General features: G+C 41.4%; 1 protein-coding gene across 1 annotated transcript in view; it reads left to right on the top strand.

Moving 5' to 3' along the window:
- The first annotated feature begins 566 nt into the window (after positions 1-566).
- STPG4 (sperm-tail PG-rich repeat containing 4) overlaps positions 567-23,725 on the top strand; it is a 38,450-nt gene continuing 15,291 nt past the window's right edge. The window contains exons 1-5 of the mRNA XM_072768260.1: positions 567-713; positions 2,615-2,674; positions 3,761-4,018; positions 15,691-15,755; positions 16,141-16,195. Of these exons, the coding sequence (XP_072624361.1) occupies positions 636-713; positions 2,615-2,674; positions 3,761-4,018; positions 15,691-15,755; positions 16,141-16,195 (516 nt within the window). The 5' untranslated portion in view covers positions 567-635. The remainder of the gene's footprint in view (positions 714-2,614; positions 2,675-3,760; positions 4,019-15,690; positions 15,756-16,140; positions 16,196-23,725) is intronic.

The raw sequence follows: 23,725 nt of genomic DNA, 5'->3' as shown, positions 1-23,725 counted from the left end.
AATGTTTGTAAGGCTGAGAAGCTACAGCGAAGAGAGACTGGAAGGGAAAAGGGTCTATCAGAAGGAAGGGTGGTCCGTGGTTTCACAGCTAGGGAAGCCTGCTTTGGCGAGTGCGCACTCCTAAAATCAGGCAAGAGAAGAAAACACCCCCAGAATTTCCATCCAGAGGAGCTTAGAAGCCACGTTAGAAAGTGGGTGCTAAGGCTGATTTTTGCGCTGAAGTGAAGCATGCCAACGAAGCCTACTGTCTCCCTGCTTTGGGATGTGGGGCGGGGTTCTTCTCTGTGAAAAGGCCGGTGGGGATTACGGTGCGCTCAGGCTCGCCCAAACCGTCTTCGGAAGCCTCCCTCGGCGCAGCTCCCCGCCCCAGGTTCTGCAGCGCCTCCAGGGCCCTCTAGCCTTTCCCTGCGAGGGAGCGGCCGCGCCTTGAGCCATTTCCTGTGCGCACCGGGTGGCGCGGGCCTCAGTGCGCCCGCCTCCCTCCCCCACCCCACCCCTACCTCCACCCCCCAGCTGGACACGACGCCCGGCGGTCCCCTGCGGTCCCCTGCGCGCGCTCCCGAGCTCGCGGGCCCCAGGCGCCTCCTGGCAACCGGACGCCAGGCTTGGCGGAGGGAGGGAGCGAGGAGGCCGCCATGGACCAGCCAGTCGCCATCACCTCCAACAGCCTCAGGGATGACCTGGGGCCTGGCAGTTCGATGGTCACCGCCTCGGTACAGACGTCCTCCCCGTCCCCCCACCCGGCCCCCCTGCCCGCAGCCATCCCCCGCCCGGCGGGCTCCTGCCCGAACTCCCACGTCTCTAATGCTGGGCCCTTGTGCTCCCCGGTTTGCCCTTCCTCCCTAACCCTGCCCTCCTACCTATCCTGCAGTCCAGTCCTGATCTTTATCTGAGGTCTACTTGGTCTTATTTCCTCTTCCCTTGCTCTCCCTCATCCTTCCATTTGCCCTTTGTCCTCCGTTTTTTCTTTCCTCCTCCTGTACTACCAGCTGCGCCGCACAGCTGCTTTGACGTCTCCCTCTGCCGAGAGGATGGGTTTTCCCTTAGTCCGAAGTGCAGGGTTTTGTGCCTGCCTCTTGCTTTCGTATTTATAAACTATTTTAAACTACCTTAGTTTACTTTTTAAATATATTTGGGCGAGGGATGTTTAGCCTATCTTTTGTAAAAAGTGATTCACCCCCTAATATGAATTTGAAGTGATAGGTGGGTGGAGTTTAGATCCCTGGCCTTGGGCAAAACAAAACAGCAGCTGCCAATTACCTTCCTTTAGAAGCAGGGTGTTTACTTCTCTCTTCTTTCCACTTCATTTGCCTGGTCCTAGGGAGAGGTGGGAGACTTGTCTTGACCTGCCTGAGAAAGTTTGATTTCTGTGACTATAAATGTGCAACAGAGAAGATCCAACGTGAATCTAATAAAGGGAACGTATAGGAAGAAATACAGACTTTGCAGTGTGTATGAAACTGTTTTGTTTTGTTAGATGCACATTTCATAGTGAAATTAAAGCCCAGGGGCACTCTAAGTAGAGTGGATATAAGTTGCTAAAAAGGAAGAATGAATTATATCAGTTTTACTCTAAGATTATTATTTCTAATGCATTGTTGCTTGAAATAACCTATATTTTATAGTAGTAACAAAATCATTATAAATGGAAGTACCATTCAGTGTTTTAATGACTTCATGTAGTGAAAATAGCACAAAAGGAAAAAGCTAAACAACCATGTTCTGTTGGTGGTGAGGCTGAAACAAATGTGGAATAATAATAAATGGGTATAGAGTACCTACTGTGGAAGCCAAGAGCATCCTTGGAAACTAGGGAATACCAAAATCATCTCCTTTTTAACTTGGCAGATGAGATGTTAAAAAATAAAAGCTATCATTTATTGACCACTGGTTGTGTGTTTAAGTCTTTAAATGTAGAATGCCTTATTTTTATACTCCCAAGAGGGAGTTGAGACTCATAAGGGTTCAGTGACTGGCCTAGTGCTCCTAACTGGTAAGCGGCAGAGGTGGAGTTCAAGCCCTCCTGTATCATTCTGCCTCTGTAGTGTCACAGCTGGCTGGACAAGCTGAGAAAAGTAGCTGTATCATATTTGTATGATACATATTTGATAGTATATATAAATCCAGGGAATGGTAGTTTTAAGCATTTGCCAAGTCACTGAGAATTTGTATCCCAATATCACATTAATTTGATGACTATCTTCCACCTTGAACTCCCAGCGCAATCACCTGAACCATAAACCTATTATAATAATACAATTTTGGATTTACACAACTCTTTGCTTCCTAAGAACACCAAATTTTGCCACATCTAATTTTCCTTATGACATCTCCCTGAGATGAGGATGTTTATTACTCTCATTTTTCCAAAGGGAATTTAAATGGCTAAAAAGCACATCAAGTCATAAAATAGTAATTTAAGGAAATATGACAGGCAAAATTGATCGTTACGTAGCTTTTATTTTGATTCAGGGTGACCAATTGGATACAGGTATTAATCTTTTCAAGCCAATGTTTTAGAAAATACATTAAAAAAAAAGAAAGAAAAGAAAATACATTTGACTTCTACAGATCACCTCTCAAATGAATAAGCACATTTTATGTTTGTTAATAGAAACCAACCCGGAAGACATCATCTTTTGAAAGAGAAGGATGGTGGAGAATAGCATTAACAGTATGTGTTTTCATTCTTTCTATTCAAGTAATTTGTATTCTTATTGATATTTTAATCAGCCTTACATTTTAAGTCACTAACAATTGTAAGAAAACAGTGGACCTCATTTCCTATTTATAATTTTAGTCTCAGCATCAGACTGAGAACTAAATTTTGGATGCAGTAAAAAGTGAAACAACTCTAGGAGTCTAAGTGCTTTACAGGATAGCTAGATAAGGTCAATCTAGTTTGTGATCTGGGTGAGATTACACAAGAACAAGCCCCCAGTCTAAAAAAGGGGGTTGGGTTTCAGTTTTTATCTTGGTTAGATGGGATTTAGGGCCTGTGATAGTTCAGTTAACATGGGCAATGTAGGAAAGCAAGGTGGTAATATATGAAAGAACAATGACCAGAAGATCCCCCTTTCAAAAGACATCATTTCTATATTGTAGAAATATTTTCTACAATAATAGAGGGGCCATGGGCCAAAGCCTTCTTGAAACTGAACTAATTTTAATGGTGGCACCAGGCTGCGTGCTCAGTAGTAAGTCAGCCATAAAAGCAACATTGACTAAACTTACAGGTCGAGCCATTCAGCCACACTGTGGTGATTTGAAAGTACCAAAGCTCTTATGGACTGATTAGACCACATGCTTTCTCAGTTCATCCCCAGCCTCATGTTCTTATTTTTTTAGCTTCTCACTTGAGGGCTAGAAAGAAATGTGTAGTGTCTGCCAAGCAGAAGTAGGCTAACTTTTTTTTTTTTTTAAGTCAGGAAACTAACCTGAGTGGTCTCAAGGGAGACCTGACATTTATAGTTCACCTGCATTTCAAGTGTTAGTATCTCTGAAGTCACTTTTTAAAAAGTTAAAACTTCAACAATGGCCACAACCCATTTGCTATAATTCAGCAATTGTCTCAGAAAGGAAATAATCATGATTCTCTTGAAATATTGTCAAGAGCATTTACTTTATTCGATAAAATTTTATTAAACTTTAAAACAGAAAGAAATGTTCCTTAAGAGTGACTGACCCTTCTACAAATGATGCTTTAGGGGATGTTACCAGTTTACACACTGATCTGAAAAATGGTATCAACTTTCCACAGAATACTCCTATCCCTGGCACTTACCACTTGAAAACTTTCATTGAAGAATCCTTATTAAATCCAGTAATAGCAACCTACAATTTTAAAAACGAAGGAAGGAAAAAACCACCTCTTGTGCAAAGAAATGATCCAGTCCTAAATGACCTTCCCCTGTACACACCTCCTGACTTCTTGGACTTGTTAAAGAAGCAAGTGGCCACTTACTCATTTAAAGACAAACCTCGGTCGAGCCCCAGCAGGCTGGTTTACAAAGATCAGGTAAAGTGCTACTAAGTCTCTGGGTTTTTGTGGGAAAGCTACCAAGAGCCTTTGAGGAAAATATTCTATGTACTTTGAATGCATCTTCCCCAGGAGAAATTGAAATCCTTTAGGATGCCTTATTGCCTATAGAAGTCAAACAAGGGCTGCCTGATTTGCAAGTGAGGCCTTTTCCCTGTGAGGCCTCCTTTTATATATATATATATATTTTTTTTTTTTTTTTAATTTATGATAGTCACACAGAGAGAGAGAGAGAGAGAGAGAGAGAGAGAGAGGCAGAGACACAGGCAGAGGGAGAAGCAGGCTCCATGCACCGGGAGCCCGATGTGGGATTCGATCCTGGGTCTCCAGGATCGCGCCCCGGGCCAAAGGCAGGTGCCAAACCGCTGCGCCACCCAGGGATCCCCCTGTGAGGCCTCCTTAACCTTAGGAGAGTAACGTGGGGAAAAATTATTCCCTCTCCAGGCACTCTTGGCAGGATTCCTCTGACTTGGGGAGCTTCTGGGATCTTACCTGTGATTGGGCCATACTTCTGTTCCCTCAAGCAGTTTAAACCCAGTACCCTCATCTTTTAAAGAGAACATTTTTCCAGTGAATAGTGCCCTTTAATGAGAATATGACTATAACTGAATATCCTAGGGAAAGTCTTTAAAAAATTTTGTTGTAGAGGGGCACCTGGGTGGCTTAGTGGTTGAGTGTCTGCCTTTGGCTCAGGTCATGATCCTGGGGTCCTGGGATCAAATCCTGCATTGGGCTCCCGGTAGGGAGCCTGCTTTTCCCTCTGCCTATGTCTCTGCCTCTCTCTTTGTGTCTCTCATGAATGAATAAATAAAATCTTAAAAAAAAAAATCTTTAAAAAAAATTTCTTGTAAAAAAAAAAATTTCTTGTAGAAATGAGCACTGTGGTACCAAGAAGGTCAAATTCTACTCTCTGTTTCCTCCAGTTCATTCATGACACTAAGGATAGAGCACTGCTGTGCTTATGATCCTGTGCTAGGTTCCGCGTAGGGAGATGTGCCTGACTGAGGGAATCTTTGAGTAACAATGCAAGAGCAAATATATCAAGTGCTAAGATAAATAGCATGGCAGGAAATGCCAGGGGGAATTCAGTGTAGGCTAGATTGAAAAGCTGGAAGGCTCCCTGGATTAAGAAGGACCCAAGCTGGACCTTGTATAATACATGACATTTATGTGGCTCTTAATAGCTTACTGTGAGTTTCCACACGTATTCTCTTAGTTGTTCTTCCCTAAAATAGGCGGAACAGTTGTTATCCCCTTTTTATACATGAAAACCAAGGTGAGTAGATACTAAGTCACTTGTTCACAGGCACATAGCTGATAAATAGATGAGGCAGTACTTTTAACTGAGGGTTTCTGAGTTCAAATTCAGTGCTTTTTCCAGTGTGCCTCTGGCTGTGAACCCGACTTTGGATGTGTGGATCCAGAGTAGATAAAGGAAGGGCATAACATTGTCCAAGGCCTGTTCCAGGCTGGCAAATACAGAATTGGGACTTGGCCTTTAGCACTTGGGACTTTGGGCCTCCTACTTATTAAAGATTTTTTTTCTTTTTTTTAATTCATGGGAGAGAGAGAGCAAGAGCACAAGCAGCAGGAAGGATCAGAGAGAGAAGGAGAAGCAAACTCCTGACTGAGTAAGGCACCCAACTCGGGGCTCGATCTCAGTACCCCAGGGTTATGACCTGAGCCAAAGGCAGATGCTTAACTGAGCCACCCAGGTGCCCCTGAGCTTCTCATTTTTAAAGAAGCCAGTAATAGTATTAACCCCTACAACTTTATTAGAATATCGTTGTGATAACCTGAGAAGAAACGCATTGCAACTGGAAGCTGAATTAAGTACAGGGGCTGTGGTTATAAAGATGGGCAAGAAATTTTCAGCAGGGTGAGCATGTCATAGCCAGCATGTAAACCCTTCCTACTGCTTTGCAAATTATAGCTTTGAAACAGGACAGAATGATAAATGCTCATTGGGTAAATCTTACCCTGTTTGCTTCAGTGGATGAATACAAACACTAAATTATACTTAGACATTTATGGCTTGGTATCGGGTAACCATGCTACATGTGAAATCATTCTGGCCACCTCAAGTGCAAAACCATTCTTCCTCATTCTGCACCACCACTTACTGCCCTTCTACTTCCTCTCTTCTTGCTTTTAGGGGTTTTTGAGGGTAGGCCAAGGCCCACTGCTGAAAGGAGAAAACAGAGAGGGTTAGTATTAGGCAAAATTTAAAGCTTTAAAGGGTCATAAGAATTTGGCTTACCCAGAGGGGTGGATAAAACCTGAAAACATACTCTATTGCTTTCTTTTTCTTCTCTCTCCCCACCTCCCCAAAAGGATAATGCTGTAAAAACTGGAAGAATTAAATGTTTTCCTAATTTTCTGTTTCAAAAATATATGATAATCTTCTCAGGAAGAGAGAGATTCAGATGTAACTTTGTTTACTCACAAATAAAATTCATGATTCTGGTTTTTTAAAAGCAGAACCCGGCATCTGGGTGGCTCAGTGGTTGAGTGTCTGCCTTCAGCTCAGGGCATGATCCTGAAGTTTCAGGATCGAGTCTGCATGGGGCAAAGGGAGCCTGCTTTTCTCCCTCTGCCTGTCTCTCGTGAATAAATAAATAAAATCTTTTTTTAAAAAAAGCAGAACTCAGTAAAATAATAATTTGAATCTGAGGTAGATAGAGTATACATTGCTGTTATTTACTAACACAGAACAGCATTCTCCAGCTTCACAATTTTTAATAGAATATTCACTTTGTACTGCTGCTTTTTGTGTGTAAGAGTTTTTCCTATTTTCAACGCCTTTAATCTGAAGCATGCAACTCGTAGAATCTAAATCAAAGACTCCTATCAGGTATATAGATGTGTCTGTGTGTTTGTGTGTGTTTGCACATGCATACATGAGTGTGTACGTGTACTCACCTGTCTGGCTCTTTCCAAAGACTGTTTGAGATGGTCCTACGATTTTATAATACTTCTTTTTGGAATTATTTTTTGAGAAGTAATAGGTTTTTATTATAGAACATGTGAACTGAAGTGAGGCTATGTTTCTCCCCTATCTGCAGTGTTATAACCTGCTCTTTGCCTGGCTGCCATTCTCCACTAGCGCCTGGGTTCCAACCCCGTCCCTTCTGGATGATTTTAACTCCCTTTTGCTCCGACTCTCTCCACCGCTCATGTGATTTCAGTGTGCCCCATACATGATCTTCCAACAATCTTGCTTTTCAGTTTCTTGAATTCTCCTCTGCCTTAGCCATTCACTCTTTAGAGTTGTTTGTGGCTTTTTGTTTTTTTGTTTGTTTTACTCCTTAGAGGTTTTCAAGACCAAACATTTCAATCCTCCACAATCTCAACTGCATACAACCCACTCTTATCACCCTCTCCTAATCTCACCCTAGGGCACTAACCCCAACAATTTTTCCATCCTCCCGATCTAGAATCCATGCATCTTACCTCCTTTTCACTGCCTCTGACTTTTTGATGTTTTCCTTCCTTGCAGAGCCTCAGTTCCTAGTTACTCATTAGAGCTTCTCCCCCCTTACACTCTCAGTCCCTTGCCCTGGTGGCTCATCTTACTCGTCTGGCAAGGCAACCACACTGTTTAAGTCCAAGTCTCTGGGAACTCTGTACCTGCATCCACGTAGCTGAATGACTGATCTTATTTTAAGTTCTTAACCATGGGACACTTGGGTGGCTCCATGGTTAAGCATCTGCCTTTGGCTCAGGGTGTAATCCCAGGGTCCTGGGATGGAGTCTCACATCAGGCTCCCCATAGGGAGCCTTTTCTCCCTCTGCCTATGTCTCTGCCTCTCTCTGTGTCTCTCATGAATAAATAAATAAAATCTTAAAAAAAAAAAAAAGAAATCCTTCACCTTGCCTGACACTGAATGGACTTCCCTGGTTGTTTTCTCTGCCCCTCTTGTAGGTGGCTTTATCTCACATCTCCCCTCTTTCCAGAGCTCCACCTCCTCCTCCTCAGTCCTTCCTGTTCTCTCTTCTCACCTTCTTCAGCACCCCCCCCTTTTTTTTAAGATTTTATTTATTCATGAGAGATACAAAGAGAGAGGAGGCAGAGACATAGGCAGAGGGAGAAGCAGGCTCCCAGCAAGGAACCCGATGCAGGACTCAATCCCAGGACCCCAGGACCACACGCTGAGCCGAGGGCAGATGCTCAACTACGGAGCCACTCAGGCGTCCCTCCCGCCCGTTCTCCCTGACCTCTTCATGTTGGAGTGCCCCTGGCACTCATACCTCTTCCTCTTCTACACTCACTCCATCAGTGATCTCATTCAGTTCCAAGGCTTTGGACACCATCTATTTGTTTGAGATTTCCAAATTTATACCTCCTTTGGACTTCTCTCTTGAATTCCAGACTTGTATATCCATCTATATTTTGACTTCTGCACTTATATGTCTAATTCAGGGTTTCTTAACCTTGGCACTATTGACATTTTGGACAGGATAATTCTTTGTTGTGGAGGCTGTTCTGAGCTTTGTAGGATGTTCAGCAGCATTCCTGGAAAATTAGATGCCATTAACTAATTAAATGCCATTAGCAGTCCCCCTCCCAGTTACAGCACCAAAACTATCTCCAGACATTGCCAAATGTTCCCTGAGGGTGAGGAGAGGGGGCTAATAAAACCAACCAACCAACCAACCAACCAACAAACCCACCTCCTTGCTTGAGAACTTTAGTGACAACGGGTGTGATCTCTGAGTGGTTCTTCTCAGGGTCAACAGGTTTATTGTGAACTGGCTTCATCTTACTATCCCACTCACCCCCTTCCTGCCCCTGGCCTCCTGGCTACTTCTTGAGCTCACCACTGCACCACAGTGTCTTTGCATTGGATTCTCCTTCTTCTTGAGTGCTCTCATTCCAGATATCTGCATGACTCACTCCGTTTCCTTCAGTTCTTCAAGTGTCACCTTCTCAATGAGCCCCATTTAAATTGGCCACCTGACACTTCAGACCTTCCCTACACTGCCCTTATTTTTTTCTTTAGCACCTGTAGCCATCAATATACTCTGTAATTTACTTTTACTTTACACTTACTATTTGTTTTCTGTTTTCCCCCATGAGCATGAAGCTACATGAGGACATGAATATTTAACTATTTTGCTCACTGTTACATCTTTGCCCCTAGAACAGTGTCTGTTGATTCATATGTGTTGAATGTGGAACAAATGAATGATTACCCAACTATCTGATATCTGACTGGGCCTTATTCTATTTGTTTCCTTTGATGTGTCTTTGTGTGTATATTGTTCACTGTTCCTCAAAACTTATTTTCATGAACCCTAAGACCTAAGAGAAAAGTGTTCTCCTTCAGAGAAGGTTTGCTTTTGGTTCTCCTGATACTTGGGGGAGCTACTAATCTGATGCCACTTGAAATGCATTGTCTATGTATTCTTAGATTGCTCCAGTGTTGGGAATTTGGACTGGAATCCATGAAAGGGACTAGCCCATGGTTATACTCTCTTAAAGATGGATTTCTGCCCCCCTTTCCAATTCTGCTCAGCACCAAGGCAACTCTGTCTATAGACGTTTAGCACTGAGTGATAAGGGTGGGTTTACTTTCCAAAAGTGTTCTTTTAGGGTCTCTAATTCCTGTGGGTAGGACTCCCATTAGATCACCTTCATTGATGGGCCTAGGCTTTGACCTCTGGATCCTCATAAGACTCTGAAGTTGCCTCAAATGCAGCCCTGTTCTTCTGCTGAGCTTAGTCTGGACCAGCAAACATCCTCTGGGCAAACGCTGGCCACATACCTCTTTGGCTTCTTGCTATGTCTCGCTATAGTGTTCTTATGATTCCTTGTTATCCAGTTAGCAATTTCAAATCATTTTAAAAACTCTTGTTTGTTAGCTTTTAATATTTTATTCCTCATTTGTAGTAATTGTCTGTGGTAGGAAAGTTCATCAACCAGATAACATAGCTTGCCATTAATAGGAACCAGAACTTTTTTTCCCTTAGAAATATACTGTGAATCTTTTCCTCACCATTATATATTCTCTATATCATTTTAGATAGCTGCATAATATTCTACTATATGCACATATCCTAATGTAGTCACCATTTTCTGCTGTTAAGTCATAGAGTGGAATTGTTGGGGAAAGCTATGTAGATGTCTAAGTCTTTGGAGATGCATTGCCAAAATACTCTTACAAAGTGTGCTATCCTGCAACTCTATCTTGCAGAGTGGAATAAATCCAGTACCATTTTACATCCACTGTTTATGTTTTCAACTAAAAACACGGATCAAAGGACTTACATAGGAAATTTTAAAGTATAAACTTGAAATCAGTATGCCAGGGGAACTTCGAACAACCCCAAGTCAGCTAAGCAGAGTTTCCCTACAATGAACAGGAAAGAGAGAAGATAGTGACTCTGCTCCAGTCTAAAGCCAGTGAGTCAGTCACTGTGTGGCTTCAACACTTTTGCATCAAAGGGTAAAAATGAGTTATGTTCTCTCTCTTTTTTTAATTTAAATTTTAGATAGTTAACATACAGTGCAACATTGGTTTCTGGAATAGTCACGTTCTCTTATAATCCAATTGAAATAGATAATCTAAGAATGAACAAAAGATATGAACTAGCAGTTCAGTTTACCAGAGACATACTAGTTACTAAAAAAAAAAAAAAAAAAAAAGCACAAAGTGATGCTTGGCTTCAACTAATAATTAAACAATGAGAAAGGAACAAAAGTGACTAGACATAATTTTTTTTGCTTGTCAGATGATCAACAATTTAAGTTTGATGATACCCATTATTGGAAAAGCGAGTACAGAAACAGATATTCTCACATAATGTTTGTATAATACACATTGTTGCAAATATTGTGGAAGGTAATTTGGTAATTCCTAGCAGTTTTGTTTTTATTTTTTAAAAGATTTTGTTTATTTATTCATGAGAGACCCAGAAAGAGAGGCAGAGACACAGGCAGAGGGAGAAGCAGGCTCCATCCGGGAAGCCCAATGTGGGACTCCATCCTGGGACCCCAGGATCACACCCTGAACTGAAGGCAGATCCTGAACTGCTGAGCCACCCAGGTGTCCCTATTTTTATTTTAAAGAGAGGGAGAGCTAGTGGGGCGGAGATGGCAGAGGGAGAAGGAGAGAGAGAATCCCGGGCAGACTCCCTGCTGAACGTGGAGCCCAATGTAGGACTTAGTCTCACAACCCTAAGATCATGACCTGAGCTGAAATCAAGAGTTGGATGCTCAACCCACTGAACCACCCAGCACCCCAAAGGATCCATTTTAATGTATTCAAAAGACGTCCTTGAGAGTCTAAGATTGAGAAAATCTGGCCAATCCATTGATCATTGTCAACTGTGTTGAAAAATGAATTCAGAGAATTTGTCTCAGGGACTGGGACCCACTTATAGTTCTTAGTTCGTTTGGAGCTGATGAAAAGTACAGGGTACTTGCAATTTTAGTATACGTGCTGTCAAAGTGAGCACTATAGGGTACTTGCAAAATTAAGGACAATGTCATTGCTAGCATGAGGAAGGCTTCTTTTTGAAAAAGTTCTATGTCATCTGTTCCTCAGACCCAAGTCTGAGCAGTGAATCAATGATACTTTCATATGACATAAGAGACTTTACTTCTCAGAGAGAAGGTGTATTTGATGACATTTCTACTAGTAGGGCCTAAAAATATTACACCTACCAGCCCATTGGTTGAATTCACCTTATGATTATTCTGCTAGGGCTTCTAAACGGATGAACAATCTATTCTCTTCCATCCCACCTACTTATGGATCCAGATTTTCAAAATATTGTCATACCAAGGACCTAAGAAGTTTTTTTTTTTTTTTACTTTTTCCAGTTTTCTGACATTGATGGTGCTGGTACAACACAACTGAATTAAGTATCCACACTAATATCATCTTGCCATATTTGATGACTCTAAGGTATTGTAAGATTTCTGAGTGCCTAATCAACATGGATTGAAACAATTAGCTAGAGTCGGGTATTATCGTGGGCACATTGTCTAGATTCTCTGAGCCTTACATTACAAATGAAGAACTGAGAAGCATATATAGGAATTAGGAAAGTGCATGTGTATGTGTGTGCACCCGTGTGCACATGTGCATGCACATATGCATATACATACATACACATGCACATACACATCCTTTTTTAAAAAGATTTTATTTATTTATGCATGAGAGACACAGAGAGAGAGGCAGAGACATAGGCAAGAGGGAGAAGCAGGCTCTACGCAGGGAGCGTGATGGGGGACTCTATCCCAGGACCCTCGGATCACAACCTGAGCCAAAGGCAGATGCTCAACCGCTGAGCCACCCAGGTGCCCTACATTCTTTTTTTTTCATATACATTCTTTTTGGTGTATATGTATATTCCGTTAGACCCAAGGATAATGGAACCACCCAGATAGCTTGCAACAAGGTCAGCAATGCGCGGAGTAATACTTTCTTATAAGAGGCAGCTGGATATTTAAGACTTTATGGAAAAAAATAGCCCTCTCTCAGCTATATTAAATAGCAAAGAATGGCCAATGCCAAGAAAGTAGGACAAGTATAGAAGCAATAGGTTACCAGTATTCCTTTCTAGATTAATGCTGTTTAAGACTTTTTCTATGAGTACTTTTATTACGTAACTCTTTTGTGGTTGCTGAGTATAGAGCAAACAGCAGCTTAAGGGTCGTTTTTTTCCCCCCACTTTTCACTTCTTTCTTATTTCTTCTCCTGTATATGTGGGTATATGTGCATGAGAGAGAGAGAGAGAGAGAGCACAAAAACAGTGAGCATAAAGCATATATGGACAGTTTAAACAGAAAGCAAATATCCATGTAACCATCATCAATATCAAGAAATAAAATGCTGTGGCCCCTAAGAAAGCATCTGTTTAAAATTCATTCCTGTGCTCCCATGGCATGATTAAACAAACAAACTCATGTCTCTTTGGTGTTTACTATGTCGAATAAGCAATTAACAAGGCACAGGTGCATCAGGACAATGTATGTATTTCATCATAAAATCTATATTTACTGTTCTTATCACTGTATCCACAAAAAGCTGCCTCTGCAATCAAAAGTGTATTAATATGCGAAAGAGGGCAGCCCGGGTGGCTCAGCGGTTTAGCACCGCCTTCAGCCCAGGGCATGATCCTGGAGACCTGGGATCGAGTCTCACGTTGGGCTTCCTGCATGGAGCCTGCTTCTCCCTCTGCCTGTGTCTCTGCCTCTCTCATGAATAAATAAATAAAATCTTTGAAAAAAAAAATGTGAAAGACAGCTGTGGGGTTAAATACGATAGCTGAACTTCCTTGTGGCAGATAATGCCAGGACATGGATGCCTCATTTTCAGCAAAGGCAGTATTGTATTTTTAAACCTGATTTTAAAATAAAAGGGGTGGGGGAGATTGTTCCCTTGAAAGAAGGAATCTTCCCAGGATTTTGTAATACAACTCCTCCCTGCCAGCTCCTTCAGCATAAGAAGTTCTAGAGGTCTAGAGGTCCAGTGAGTCTTCGTTCCTCTGGCTTCCAGTTCTCTTCCTTCTTTTTCTCCCCTCTCACATATCCCACTCTCTGTCTGTTTAGGTTCCTCATGCTCCTTATGTCATGAACTTCTGGACTACTATCTATAGATAGAGAGACAGTGGAGTCCCCCAGGTAGTTTGCAACAAGCTTGGCAATGGGCAAAGAGACGGTCTCTTCTGCAACATTCTTCTCCATAAAATGACCTTCCTTGGCCCCCTTGAGGAAGTCCTGCTTTCCCTAAAGTCCCACTCAAATCTCACTGTCTTTGCCATCTTTAGACCACTCAGGTGGATTTATTTAATTATTTCCCCCTGGCTTTACTGAGGTATAATTGAAAAAATTGTGTATATTTAAGGTGTATATGATGATTTTATATTGTTATGCATTATGTGGGAGCACCTGGGTGGCTCAGTTGGTTAAGCATCCAACTCTTGATTTCGGCTCAGGTCATGATCTCAGGGTCATGAGATCGAGCCCTGCATTGGGCTCTCCTTCTCTCTCTCTTTGTCCCTCGTGCCCCTCAAAAGAAAAAGAATCTATATTTTGTATGTATCATGAAATGATTATGACATCAGGTTAATTAACACATCCATCACTTCACATAGTTACTATTTTGTGTGTGTGTGTGATGAGAACACATAAGATCTACTCTCTTAGCAGTTTTCAAGCATACAATACAGTCTTAACTAGAGTCACCATGCTGTACATGATAGCCCTAGAACTTATAATAACTGAAAGTTTGTACCCTTTGACAATCATCTCCCCATTTCCCCACCCCCAGCCTCTGGCAACCACCATTTATTCTGTTTCTATGAGCACCCTTTTCTTTTTTAAGATTTTATTTTTAAGCAATCTCAATAGCTAACGTGGGGCTCGAATTCACAACCAGGAGATCAAGAGTCACATGCTCCACCAGCTGAGCCAGTCAGGTGGCCTTATGAGTACTCTTTTAGATTTTACATATGACAGATACAAAACAGTATTTGTCTTTCTCTGGCTTATTTCACTTAGCATAATGTGCTCCAGATTCATCCATGTTGTTGCAAATGGCAGGATTTCTTTTCACATTGGAATTATATTCCTGTGAGATATGTATATGTACACACATACATATGATTCATGTACATATATATAGCATTTATATCATATACTCATATATCATATATATATAGATTTATTCATTATCATATATATACTCATTATCCACTCATCCATCAGTGGACACTTAGGTTTTTTCCAGAGGTTGGCTATTTGTAAATAATGCTACAGTGAACATGGGAATGTGTAGATATCTCTTTTAGATATGAATTTTGTTTCCTTTGGATATATACCCAGAAATAGGATTACTAGATCATATAGTAGTTCTATTTTTTACTTTTTGAGGAACCTCCATCTTATTTTCCATGATAGTTGCACCACTTTACATTCCTACCAACAGTGCTCAAGGGTTTCCTTTTTCCCATATCCTGACCAACATTTATCTCTTATCTTTTTTTTAAAAAAGATTTTATTTATTTATTTATTTGAGAGAGAGAGACAGAGGTAGCAACAGAGAGCATGAGCGGTGAGGAGAGAGAAAGTGGGCACTCTTGTCCTCTTCCTGACCTTAGAGGAAAAGCTTTTAGCTTTTCACCATTGAGTATGTGAGGTTACCTATAGGTCACTTAGTTGGATTTAATTCATCTCTCCCAACCCCCAAGTCTCCAACTTATAATTTTTTAAAATAGTATTTTATATTAGAATTGTTTGTGTATGTGCCTTCTCACTCCTGCTGGTCAGGGACCGTATCTCTCTTACCATGTGTTTCTCCCCATCACACCTAGCAGTGCTTTACCCACAGAGAAGCCTCACTAAATGGTACTTAAATGGATTTGTTGAATCTAGCACTTTTAAAATACGGTCAATTGTTCAGCACTTTTCTATGCATCAGCATCACCTCAGGCACATTATCATAAAATTTACCATGAAAAGTGGTGTTTTGAAGCTCCATCTTTGAAAATGTACTTTTTCCACTGTTAAGATAGAGAATAAATTATATAATGCTGTATAGTCATAAAATAAAGGATTATGAATGACAGGTAATAAAATAAAGTGAGCTTAAGATCTGTATTAATCTATTTTTGGTGTCCTTGTCCATTCTATGTAGTCAGTTAAGCTTTCACCAGGGCAATACGATCTACTTCCTGCACCAGTTCCCAAGCACGCTTCCAGGTAATTATATACTTATCAAGTTGCTTTTACTAATTTCACTCATGCCTTTTTATTTACATTCTTAACCAATACTAATGGCTTTTAAAACTTATTTATGTTCATCATATCTAGATTAGCATTTTTATTTTATATTTTTAAGATTTTATTTATTTATTTGACAGAGAGTACAAGCAAGGGGAGCAGGATAGGGAGAAGCAGGCTCCCCGCTGGGCAGGGAGCCTGACTTGGGGCTTGATCCCAGAACCTTGGAATCATGACCTGAGCCACCCAGGCACCCCTAGATTAGCATTTTTAAGTGCTTAGTGAGAGACAGGAAATAAGTTAACAAAGTTCTCACGTTAAAAAATAGATTTAGAAAATCATCTTTTTTTTTTTTTAAATATAGAAGCTTCGTATTTCGTTCTACAGTTCAAAGATTTCCAACAAGCTACTTCACTCCTGTAAGTATATTATAGACAATTAACTCATGATGAATTTGATGTTTAAGATATGCAGTGGTTCTTTCTGATATATCAAGATTAATATTTTGTTATCTGTAGTAGATAAGCAGAGAATGATTAATGTAATTGACTTGAGATATACTTCAAGTGTATCTGAAGCTATACTAGGGATTTCAATATAAGTAACCCATTTGTGTCAAGTTACAGAGGAAAAGTAAAATCTCCTTTCCTTTCTGTAGGTCTTGACTCATATCACAGGCTCAGTGAGGTCATCCCTAGTCACCTGTTCAGAATTTCCTGTGCTCTCTTTCTTGCTTTATTTTCCTCCATACTGCTCATCACTGATACACTACACTCAGACATTAATCTGTCCTATTTTATCTGTCTTCCCCACTGGAATGTAAGCTTCATGAAGGTGGGGATTTTTGTCTGTTTTTGTCCTGCATACATAACACCTGGAAAAATGCCTGGCACATGGTATTATTGACTTAATGAATTAATAAAATCATCAGAGATATTTGATAGATCATTGTATTAACAAAAAGGAAAAGTATCTCTGGGTTCTTTAAAAAATGTGAAAATGCCTTCCTGCATCCACAGATTTCCAAATATATGTTCATGTGTCATGATAAAAATGAACTTTAGATAATTAACTATTAGGATGCCAAAAAACAATTATATAAACATTTTGAAGGATTAAAGCAATATGAAATTATTCTGGGGTGGTTTCATGGACTTGAGTTACCTATTTGTAACTAGAAACCCAAGGGGAGAAAGATATACAGTGAACATCTGAAAGAGGAATTTAGATAACAGAGTTCAGAAACAGACCCTGGACTTATATAAGATTTTTATATTTGATAAAGATGGTATGACAAATCAGTAGACAAAGGAAGAGATATTTTATGCTGGGCAGTTGATTAAATAACTTAGAAATTAAGTTAGAGCCTTCCTACCACATATTGAAATAAATTCCATGTTGATAAAAGAATTAAATAAACCATAAAACCAGATGAAAATATATTAGCCCATATCTAATTTTAGAATAAGGTAGATTTTTCTGAGATAAGAGCAGTGGTTGAACTGCAAAGAAGTATTTGGTTTGGTCACATAACACTTAACATTTTTTGTATATCAGAAGACAAACTGTAAACAAAGTTAACAGGCAAATGCAAATTAGGAAAAATATTTTCAACAGATGTGGTAGATAAAGGGCTAATGGCCTTATCTAACAATCTCAAGGGAAAACATCAATAGAAAAGTAAAATAGATGAAGGCCATGAGTGGACCCTTCATAAAACAAGAAGTTCAGATATCCACTAAAGGTAAAAAAAATTGTGATCCCACGAACAAATGTGAGAAGTGAAAAGGCTGATTGAAAACTTTCTGTATGTGGGTGGTGTGCTGGGCTGACTAATGGTCCCACAGATGTGTTCATGTCCTAATTCTTAGAACCTGTGAATATTACCTTGTGTGACAGAAACTGCCCTGCCCATATGATTATGTGAAGGATTTTGAGATTAGGATTGTCCTGGATTCTCCAGTGGGCCCTAAATGCGGTCACATTATTAGAGAGAGGCAGGAAGAGATTTGAGAAGGAGCAGAAGACAATGTGGCCACAAAGGCAGAAGTTGGATTGATGTGACCACAAGCCAAGGAAGGTGACCATCACCAGAAGCTGGAAGAGGCAAAGACAGACTCTCCCCTAGAGTCTCCAGAGGGAGCAGCACCCTGCCAACACCTTGAGTTTAGCCCAGTGACCCTGATTTCACACTCTGGCCTCTAGAATTATGAATCAAATTCTGCTTTTTTTTTTTTTTTTAAGATTTTATTTATTTATTTATTTACGAGACACACACACACACACACACACACACACACACACACAGAGGCAGGGGGCAGAGGGAGAAGCAGGCTCCATGCAGGGAGCCGATGTGGGACTCGATCCCAGGACTTCAGGATCACACCCTAGGCCGAAGGCAGGCGCTAAACCGCTGAGCCACCCAGGTGTCCCCAAAATCTGTTGTTTTAAGCTACCAAATTTATAGTAATTTGTCACACCAGGCACAGGACAGCAAGATAGATGGGGAGTATGTCCCTTGGATTTCACAACGGATTGATGGGAGGAGGACATGGGAAATTCTTCCTTTGGGTAGTCCTAGACCTTTTTTCTCTTGGACATGACAGTAGCTTCAAAATGACTCCTCAGCCTCCAGCTTAGAGTATAGGCCAGTTGCCAGTGTTCTGGGGGCTAAGTCTGGGAAGAGGCTGGGGGGGTCTCACCGCTTGATGTGTGGAGAATTTCACTTAATTCCTGTTTTGGGTAAAAGCTCCTGTCCTCAGAGTGCCTGGGGTTCCTGTGTCCAGTTCTCTGGTGCAGTCTCCCAGAAATGAACCGCGTGCCCTGCCTGCAATGTAGGAAGGGAGTGAGGAGGAGATACCTGGAGAGAAGAGGTCTACCAGTTTCTTCTACTTTCAACCACCACCTGCCCATTCCCACCTGACAGGGGCCTCATTGCCTAAAATTCCTGACCTTCTCCTGGGGTCTGTGAAGCAAATCAGCCTGTCCCCCTGGAAGGCCCTCTCCAGGCATGTGGGCCTCGGCTCTCTCTCCGCTCTACTACATAAGGTACCATTCCTCCAGGGTGCTTCATGTTTTCCCCCAGTATGTACTCTCTGTTGGCTATTCTCTCTCTCTCTCTCTCTCTCTCTCTCTCACTCTCTCTTTCTCCCCCCCCCCTTCTATGTGTGTGTGTGTGTGTGTGTGTGTGTGGAATGGGAGGCGGATAGTTACACCTTTCTTATTTGATGGGAAGAAAGGAAATAGATGCATATGTACAGATGGCTTTGGCAGCAAGCAGTCAAGACACCTGGATTTTTTTTTGCTGGGTAATGACTCTGTTCCCCTTGAAATATATGCTTTAAATGAATGCTGTGAGCTAATAATGATTTGCTTACTATTAGTGAGAAGAGACTCAATAGTTCTCAATAGACTCAATAGTCCTGTCCAGGTTAGGCGTCCTGGACAAGCAGCTGGGGATGTGAAATGGCTCAAGCCAGTTGATTCTGATAGTTTTTGCCTTTGTTCTCATTGCTTTTACGGAGAGATTTTTCGAGCTCCTTATTCTGCCATTTTCATTGATGTCACCTCATCCATTCTATTTCATAAATAAAAGTGATTCACTGATTTGGAACATCCTGTCCTTCAACAAAGTGAAAAGAATACTTTCATGGAAAATGTTTTAAGACAAAGAAATAGCCCAGGGCTGTGATTCATGTCTGTCCTAAACATGCATTCCCAGAGCAGAATGTGGGTTTGGTTTAGATCCACAAACTTGTAAACTGCAGAAAGCAAACTCCTTTGATCCCAACAGTGGGAGATGACGGTGTGCTCTGTGAGTATGGTATAGAAATGCTGCTTACCATTCTTAAACCTTTTTGAGATAAATGCAGTAATCTTCAGGCCATTATAGAATGCTACTTAACCTTTATCCAAAAAACTCATTTGATTGATTTTGTCATTCAGTTTAATTGTTCTAGAAATTGACAATACAATCATAGAATTGTTAAAGACCCTTATTTTTTTTTAAGATTTTATTTATTCATGAGAGTCAGAGAGAGAGAGGCAGAGACACAGGCAGAGGGAGAAGCAGGCTCCATGCAGGGAGCCCGATGCGGGACTCGATCCTGGAGCCCCAGGATCATGCCCTGAGATGAAGGTAGATGCTCAACCACTGAGCCACTTAGGTGCTCCCTATTAAAGACTCTTAGAACTGGAAGGAACTTTATAAATAAGCTACTGTTGACCCTTGAAGAACATGGATTTGAACTGTGCGGGCCCACTCATGTAGGTTTTTTTCAGTAAACTCAGTATATTCGGTAAATACATTATAGTCCTATAAATGTATTTTATTTTCTTTATGATCTTAATATTTTTTCTTTAGCTTACTTTATTGTAAGAATACAGTATATAATCCATACAACATACAAAATATGTGCTGACAGTATATTACTGGTAAGGCTTTTAGCCAACAGTAAGCTATTAGTAGTTAAGTTTTGGGGGAGCGTGAAGTTATACATACATGGATTTTCCATGTGTAACCGGTGCCCCAGCCCCCACGCTGTGCAAGGGTCAACTGTATTTCATTAGCATTGATGATGATAGCCACCATCACTCACTGAAGTGTTTTCTGGTGCAGATGCATTTAATCCTCGCAGCAACTTGGTGGGTTAAGTATTGTGTGTGTGTGTGTGTGTGTTTTTTAAGATTTTATTTATTTATTCATGAGAGACAGAGACACAGGCAGAGGGAGAAGCAGGCTCCATGCAGGGATCCTGACCTGGGACTCGATCCCAGGTCTCCAGGATCATGCCAAAGGCAGGCACTAAACCGCTGAGCCACCCAGGGATCCCAACTCGGTGGGTTAATATTTCACCTCTACTTCACAGGTCAGGAAATGGAAGTTAGTTAACAGAGGTCACACGGTTATTTAGAAAGTAGAGCTGTGACTTAGACCCTGTCTATGGTGACCTCAAAACCTGGGCTCTAAGCTGTGCTGCCTAGTGCGTGAGCATGATCAAGTGACTTGCTTAGTGCCTTTGGACATTTAGAGCTGGTCTGGGGTCAAATCCAAGTGGCAGACGTTGTGTTGTCTCTGGCGTCACCATTCCTCACTGATGACTAAGGCTTGTTCATGGGCCCAGGTTGGCCTGCTTGACCCTTTTTGCAGTAGGATGAGTTCACAGGCAGAAGGCTTCTCTCTCCTAAGAGGTCCATCTGCCAGCCTGCCTGCTCGGCCCTGAGTATCTAAGATCCTTAAAATGAATGGATGCAGCTTAGATGCCAGCTGGGAGCCTTGCTACATTGCCTTTTCTTCATTTGCCATATTTTTTTCCCAGAGACACCTTTAGGATGTTAGAACTTCCAGTCTTTTCTCAGCAAAGTTTCTTTGGACTCACCTGAGTCTAGCTAACTCCAACAGAGGTTCTTTCATCTATTCTACACATCTCTTTTCGGTGGCTGTGTATGGGAGGCCCTATGCTAGGTAAGTATTGTTGAGTATTCAATGGCAAATGACACGTTTTACCAGGGCTCTCCTTCTCTCTTGAAGGGCAAGGACATCGTTAAGTCAATAACCAAACCAAGGTGTACCCATACAAGCACACAGAAACCTACGCAGATTAAACGAAAGTCCAGGGTTCACAATGCGTGTGTCTGACTGGTGTAGGACCAAATAGCTTGGCATGCACCACTTGAAACGTGGAACCCAAAATTAGACACTTGTGACTCAAGTTTAATATTATCTGTTGATAGAAGCACACATGTACCTCCTTCCTCCCAAGAGCCATCTCCAGAACTTTCTGATACACTCAGCAGGTGCTGACTCCAGGCTGAGGAAGGAAATAAGGGCAGGAGTGAAGAAAAGGCTTGAAGGAGGAAAGAGACACCCATACTTATCCCTTCAGAGCCTGTATCCTAAGCCAAATTCAAAAGAACCAAAGTGCTAGTTGTCCTCTTAGGCTTTGGATCTAAAGGCTTTTCCACAAGCCATTTATTAGTTGACAGGCCCAGAAGGGAAATTTGTGTTTTTATGTCCCCACTCACTGCAGCAATGCCTGAAACTCCATAGGTAGAGATTTTTAAAAATTTAATTTCTAGGGATCCCTGGGTGGCGCAGCGGTTTGGTGCCTGCCTTTGGCCCAGGGCGCGATCCTGGAGACCCAGGATCGAATCCCACGTCGGGCTCCCTGCATGGAGCCTGCTTCTCCCTCTGCCTGTGTCTCTGCCCGTCTCTCTCTCTCTCTGTGACTATCATAAATAAATAAAAATTAAAAAAAATTAATTTCTAAGTAATCTCTACATGCAGTGTGTGGTTCGAACTCATAACCCCTGAATTCAAGTGTCGAATGCTCCACCAACTAAGCCAGTCAGGTCCGCCCCCCTCCACCCCATAGTAAGGATTTTGATATGGCAGCCTAAGATCTGAAATGAGACATGTGCCACTCTCGATTTAACTGTAGAAAAATCTTTTGGGGGGATTTCTCCTTTTCACATGTCCTCTTTTAAATGCAAAAGCTCTTAGAAGGAGAAATATATTGATCCAATTCATACTGAGGAATTAGTGACTTATTAGATCCCCCACCTCCACCCCCATCCTCCAGGAATATAGATGAGATGACAAGAATTAGGATACTGGGATATCCCCATATCCTGGGTGAATTAGGATATGGGGATATCCCAGTATCCTGGGTGGCCCAGTGGTTCAGTGTCTGCTTTTGGCTCAGGTCATGATCCCGGGGTCCGGGGTCCTGGGATCGAGTCCCTCATCGGGCTCCCCTCGAGTCCGCTTCTTCTTTTGCCTATGTCTCTCTCTCTGTGTGTCTCTCATGAATAAATAAATAAAATCCTCAAAAAAAAAAAAAAAAGAAAAGAAAAGATATCTGGGATAAAGGAAAGGCAGTGAAAAGAGGAAGAATTATAAGAAGGGGATTCCAGTTTTTAGATTTTTATATCATTAGCTGTTTGTTCTGTGCACAAAACATGTGTTACAGTTTCTGACATTAACCTAAAGATAATTCCATAACAGACTCTACAAAATGAAGAAAAATAAAATTCACAAAGACTTGCTCTGTTGGGAATTTTAGTATATGTGCTGCTGAAGCAAGCACTCTGTTGGGAATTTTTACGGATATTTTCCTTATCAAATAGAAAAGTCTGTTGATTCTTATGGGAGAATCCAATTTTGACATAATTGAAGATGCAGAGTCAGAAAAAAATCTACAAGAATGAATGTTAAATAAATGGATTTCCTGCATATGTAGAATATTTGAGTATCAATTTGAGTATCCTTGCTTCATTATAATCATGGTCATAATAGCTACTTGAATTTAAAGTTTATATTTTCTATTCTAAAAGTAATAGATGATTTCCTTCTCAGGATTGCCAATTGGCCATACGATCCCTTCTCACTCTCAAATCCCAATAAAAATGGTAGAAAAAGAATAAATAAATCCACGTGGACAAAGAGAAAAAAAGGGAAACGTTGGCAGACAAAAGATTTCAACAATTTTTGGACAAAGTAGAGGAAGCCACCAGCTAAAAAGCAGGCAGGGGGTGGTCCAGAAGAGATGGCAGCCTGTTTGTCTCTTAGAACTGCAGAGAGTCTCAGGACTTGGGGTGGGGAAGATAAGGTGAGGCATAGGGAAATAGTTGAACCCCAGGGAATTAATTGAAATGGTACATACAGAGTAATCTAAGCCTGGTGCTCCCTTTCTTCTCCTAATGTAAAATGCTGGACTTTGGACATTTGACCCCAAGCAAAAAATTAGTAGAATTTATCCTCTAGAAAAACTCAGTGTGGGGCACCTGGGTGGCTAAGTCGTTGAATGTCTGTCTTTGGCTCAGGTTGTGATCCCGGGGTCCTGGGATTGAGTCCCCATCAGGCTCCCCGCAGGGAGCCTGCTTCTCTCTCTGCCTATATCTCTGCCTCTCTGTGTGTGTGTCTCTCATGAATAAATAAATAAAATCTT

This window comes from Canis lupus, chromosome 11 (assembly GCF_048164855.1).
Source record: "Canis lupus baileyi chromosome 11, mCanLup2.hap1, whole genome shotgun sequence".
Lineage (NCBI taxonomy): Eukaryota > Metazoa > Chordata > Mammalia > Carnivora > Canidae > Canis > Canis lupus.
Note: the sequence above shows the minus strand (reverse complement) of the source record. Positions and strands in the feature narration are given on the sequence as shown.